At 33.4% G+C, this 5,401-nt stretch overlaps 1 protein-coding gene across 3 annotated transcripts in view; it reads right to left on the bottom strand.

The window, feature by feature from the left end:
- Nucleotides 1-5,401, bottom strand: part of LOC106466587 (msx2-interacting protein-like) — a 124,074-nt gene that overhangs the window by 38,419 nt on the left and 80,254 nt on the right. For all 3 annotated transcript variants that reach the window (XM_013926879.2, XM_022394612.1, XM_022394613.1), the window contains one exon: nt 898-1,086. In XM_013926879.2, the coding sequence (XP_013782333.1) occupies nt 898-1,086 (189 nt within the window). The remainder of the gene's footprint in view (nt 1-897; nt 1,087-5,401) is intronic.

The raw sequence follows: 5,401 nt of genomic DNA, 5'->3' as shown, positions 1-5,401 counted from the left end.
TGGGGGTGCTTAACTTTTTTCCAGGTGTATACATGGTTCTAAGCATAAAATTCTAGTATTACATAGCAGTTTCAAGTGTCAGACCACAATATATCTTCCCTTTCATGGTGAAATAAACCAACAATCTCTCAGCTGATGCATGAAATATGAATTGTATGCAACAGAAACATCTTATTCTTTAAGGATAAATTAAACATCTACTTTTACACACTTATCATCCTCTACAGGAATAAACTAGGCCATTACTTTCACACAGTTGTCATCCCCTCCAGAAATACACTAGGCCATTACTTTTGGACACTTATCATCCCCTCCAGGAATAAACTAGGCCATTACTTTTGAACACTTATCATCCTCTACAGAAATACACTAGGTCATTACCTTTCACACTTATCTTCCTTTCCAAATACATGTTGTATTATACCCTTCACACTTAATGACAAAATCTAAATATTTTACATCCCAATAAAAAAGTACCCATTAGATTATTAGAAAATCTTCGTTTCCATTGATTATCTTATTTACTATTTTTCATACTTAAGGGTAAAACGGGAATATTTTTTCCCACAGGCAAACATATATCTTCAGATTATCCATCCACTTATTTTTTAAAGAATAAGCTAAATTACTACTCTTCATAATAAGGAACCAAATCTGGAAACTTTTACATAGAATCTAACAATATCCCCAAGATTACCTATACATTTTCCTTTCTGAGGATGAAAATAATCCATTACCTATTTTTACTTAATGCCCCCACCCAAAAACAAAATATAGTGCTGAAGTCACTGTGTTCGTGGAAAGGAAATTCAACCAATCAAATGCATACTGAAACTGTACAATATAAGTAATTTAGTTTTGTTACTTCAATGAACAAGTTTAAGAAAATTAAATTACCTGTCTGTTCCATCTTGATATATACTTCCTGATGCTGTACGTGTAAACCTATCTCGTGAACGGCCTCTGGCCTGGTAACTTTCATCGTCATGGTAACCAATTCCAACCGGCCGCCTCATATAAGGCTCTCTCTCACCGAGACGGTCGTAGTAATGAGGCGGTCGCTCATACGGTCTTTCTTCCGGTACACTGTAAAGAATTGATAAGATATGATCAAAAGTGTGCTAACTTTACGGTTTAGAACGTCGATCAGAACTAAAGATATTTTCAAAAGTGTCTTATAAAACACCAATTAAAATATTAAAAATTATCATTTTAATTAAAATGTGAAATATTTTGTTTAATTATTATACTGTACGCGACAATCTTTATTCAGCTGTGTAATTTGTGCGTTGCTTCTGAACTTAATCTGACGAAAACTTGATCTTGTGCATTTTCATCCTTTTCACATAATATAATTGGTTATTTTTTTCTATCTTTATCATCTTCATTGAATCTTTCTCACCCACTCTGACATTCCTCATTTCACAATTTAGTATTATTGATTCACAGTGGAAAATTATTTTAACACGTTTCATATTACATAATACAATCGGTATTTTCCACAATCTTCACATCAAATAGGTCCAATGACGTGAATATTTCAAAATTTTGTAAAATAATTCAGTACTTCCAACCTGAAAGGCACATGGGCTAAACGGTCGGATCAAATATACTAAGATCCAGGCATAACGGACCCTAATTTAGAAATGCTGACCAGATGAAAGGGGACCAGTTACGACATCTGCCGCTTATGAGTTAGGCATGGCCTATTTGTTAGCGTCCTCCGAACTGTGAATCCAAGTATTCATGGTTCGCTGCTGGTTGCCGCAAAATTGCGCTTTGCAGTTTGGGACTGTGGCCGAGCTATAAAAGTGACAATAAAATCCCACTATTCAGTCACACAAAAGTAGCCCAAGAGTTGGCTGTAGATGCTGTTGACTAGTGCCTACCCACTAAAATATTTAACAGTTCAAAATTAGGAAAGGCTTTGAGCAGGTAGCCCTTAATGTAGCTTTGAACTAAAATTCGGAAACAAATTACCCCATCCGTCAACCAAATACCTTGATTAACATAAGGCACCAACAGATGATATATATTTCCTACTTTTTCACACACACACACACACACACACATATATATATATATATATATATAAACACACACTATACACATGGCACCATCTACAAATACATATGATTTAAAACTTGAACAAAAGGAAAATGCTTACAGTTTCAACGACTACATTATTTACGTAACAACTGGACAATATCCAAGTTTCCTGACCAAACACGTAACAGAAGACAGGATGTCATCTTCATAACGCGTGATATGAGGCAACGTCTTTAAAGAAAACTAATTAGCTAAGTTATGGATTATAACAGGAGGTTACACTTTGTTTACTTTTGATCTATAATTATTATTCCTACTAGACAAAAATAGCAGATTTGAGGTGGCAAGATTTGCCATACCATCTTTGGTTAATCTCAACTGAAATTCACAAACTTAAACCTGATTTGAAAAACAAAAAAGTAATTATGCAACAAACAATTGTATTATGATACGAGTTCTTAGTTTGGAAACATGCAGTAAGTACAAAATATATATATAAATAATACTCTGCACAAGTTATAGACGTAGAAAACATCTTGACTGCTTGTCAATCTGTTTACAAAGGGTTACTGCACCAAACATTTGGTGGAGTATTATGTTTTTATAAGTGATTAAAAACTGCCACATAATTCAGAATTTATACTCCCGATAGTAGCAGATATCTATAACACTGTTTATATCGATTATTATTTTGGTCAGGCCCTACAAAAAAATAAAGGAAGAAATTTAAACTAATATAATGATTCATAAACCTTCTTATACCAAACTAATGATTTATAGACCAATTTCGTCATGTCACTATTCCGGTTTTAAAAATTTCGTAACTCTAGTACAAATTTATACATCGTTTTATAAAATTTGCACGTCTACATGCAAGCAGTAAATCAAATACTGCTTGCTACCTTATAATTTAAAACAACTCCAAGTTCTGTACAAAAAACGTTTGTGATAATAACAGAAAAAAATAGTTCCAATTTTTATTTGTTTTTGCAAGCAAGCGTGAACTCCTATAGGAATCATTTTTATATTAAAAAACAAATATAACAAAAAAATTGTTTACTAAACTGCTACGTTATAAAAGATAAGCAAAGTGCAAAGGCCGAGAAATGCATTATTACACAAGTAATGTGGAGTTTGAACTTCAAATAGCATATAAAAAAGCAATGTCAGACAAAAATAAAAAGATTAAAACGGATATTGCCACACATTGAGCAGTTCTTTATTCTATATTTTCCACACAGAATTAGTAGCAGTGTCATCAACAGGCTTGAGCTTCCTTTTAAACGTAGAAGTATATACACTTGGATTCTTTCTTCTCACACTTATACGACCTTCTAAGCCTATCGTTTGCAGATGACGAAAGATCAATAAATGGTCTTTTGAGCGGGTAGTTTGTTCACAAGCCAGTTGAAATAGCGTCGCTTCGAATTGATTCTCGCCACACTATAAGCTCTCCTATTACCTTTTGGCTATTTTTTCCTACTCTCTTGCAGTAAAAGTACGAACAATATGTTCCTTTCAACAAACGATTATCAATATTAAAAATGTTGTTATTCGTTGCTTAATCTTTTATAAACCAGATGCTTCTCAGAAAACAAGAATGGTTTGATCTTTACTTCAGCCATTCATAAGTTTTGTTTTTTTGTTGTTTTTTTTTCACAAAGCTACGCAATGGCTATAGGCGCTCCGTCCACAGCGGATAATCAAACCCAGGATTATAGTTTGGTAAGTCCGTTAACTGACCGCTGACCCCCAGTCACTCACAATTCCCGTCAAAATTATGATATACTTAATGTAATGACATTTCCCAAGGACACTAAACTTGAAATATACAGAGTAACATTTACGTTGACTTTAACTAAACGTAAAAACCTTATTCTTATTTACTACATTAATCAGTTAACTTTATTTTGAAGAATATAATGTTTTCAGCATCTAAACATTTTACAGCTACGTGCACTTTCCATTTCGTCTTAAAACATCATACGAAGTTTATACAAGTTTTAATTTTACTGCAAGCTTAAATCAGGCCATAAATCAACGTTTATGTAACTGTAATATATATATGTTATTAGATTATAATACTTTGACTGATCCAGTTTCCTGTTATCATGTACTGACTGAACTCGCTCAACAGTTTTACGGTAAAATTACTTCGTAAACCTAAATATCGGTCATAAAGCCTAAGGTCATTCAAAATTCTCATTTACTACTACATGAAATGAAATGTCTGCAAAATGTAGATTTTTTTGCAGCAGGTTTAGAGGGTAGAACAGGTCATATGAAAGTTACGTGTGTAATAAAAGTGGTAAATTTAACCAAGCATTTTTGAATAACGTTGGTGCCCCAAACGGAGGCTAAAATGCTGATACTCAATATAAGATTAGTTTGTTTGAATCGGATATTCACTGAAAGCTACATAACTTTGTATTAATTGTCCCTAATTCTGAACAGGAAGGAAGGCAGCCATTATCATCAGGTTGGCTACTCTTATCGAATAGTGAAATTTGACCGTAACCCTTGAAACGCAACCACGTCCCACACTACGCAGCGAAATTTTACGCAACTGGCCGTATATTGGATCCTCTGAACCATTAAGCCACACCCGGTCCATGTAAAATTCATTCAAACTTTACAAATATTCAATTTTGTTAATCCAGCAGTAGGAAACACGTTTTTTTTTTTTTGTTGTTGTTGTTGTTTTCTAGTTAGCGTTCCTCACGGTTATTTAGACAGTTAGTGGTTAAATATCAGAATTTTAAATTCTGATGAAACCGATAACTAACAAACTGAGAACCTACTACAAAATTAAAATCCGTAAAAAGAAATGCTTGCTCTAACGTACATAATACGAAAACTTACATAAATGTACAATACAATCTGATTCTACACATGTTCAAACGGAATCTACATGATCAGTAGCAACCAATAACTAGCTGTGCTACGTTTTGGTAATCATCTATTTAATGGATGTTTTATCAGTCCTACATATGGCAGCTGTTGGTAAAAATCAGTTTCAAGTACAACTATTAAACAATTGATACATACGCATGCTTGTGCGCATGTGTTAAAGAAACAGATTTCGTAAATGCACTTAGAGAAAAAACAAACAAAAACGTTCTGATTTTCGATTCGGATCAGTTCATTAATTAACAAACGTCAAAATAAACTACCAAACTTCACGGGCACAGAGTGTTACATTTCACACTATATATACACCTGGAAAAAAGTTAAGCACCCCCGTGTTTTTTCAAGTGATTCAGATTCGACGTTCTTGTGACTGATTATAAATTACCATTCAATCTAAACGTGTTTATCAAATGAAATTATGCATTATTGGGCGCAAGAAAAC

This window comes from Limulus polyphemus, unplaced genomic scaffold, assembly GCF_000517525.1.
Source record: "Limulus polyphemus unplaced genomic scaffold, Limulus_polyphemus-2.1.2 Scaffold2312, whole genome shotgun sequence".
Classification (NCBI taxonomy): domain Eukaryota; kingdom Metazoa; phylum Arthropoda; class Merostomata; order Xiphosura; family Limulidae; genus Limulus; species Limulus polyphemus.
Note: the sequence above shows the minus strand (reverse complement) of the source record. Positions and strands in the feature narration are given on the sequence as shown.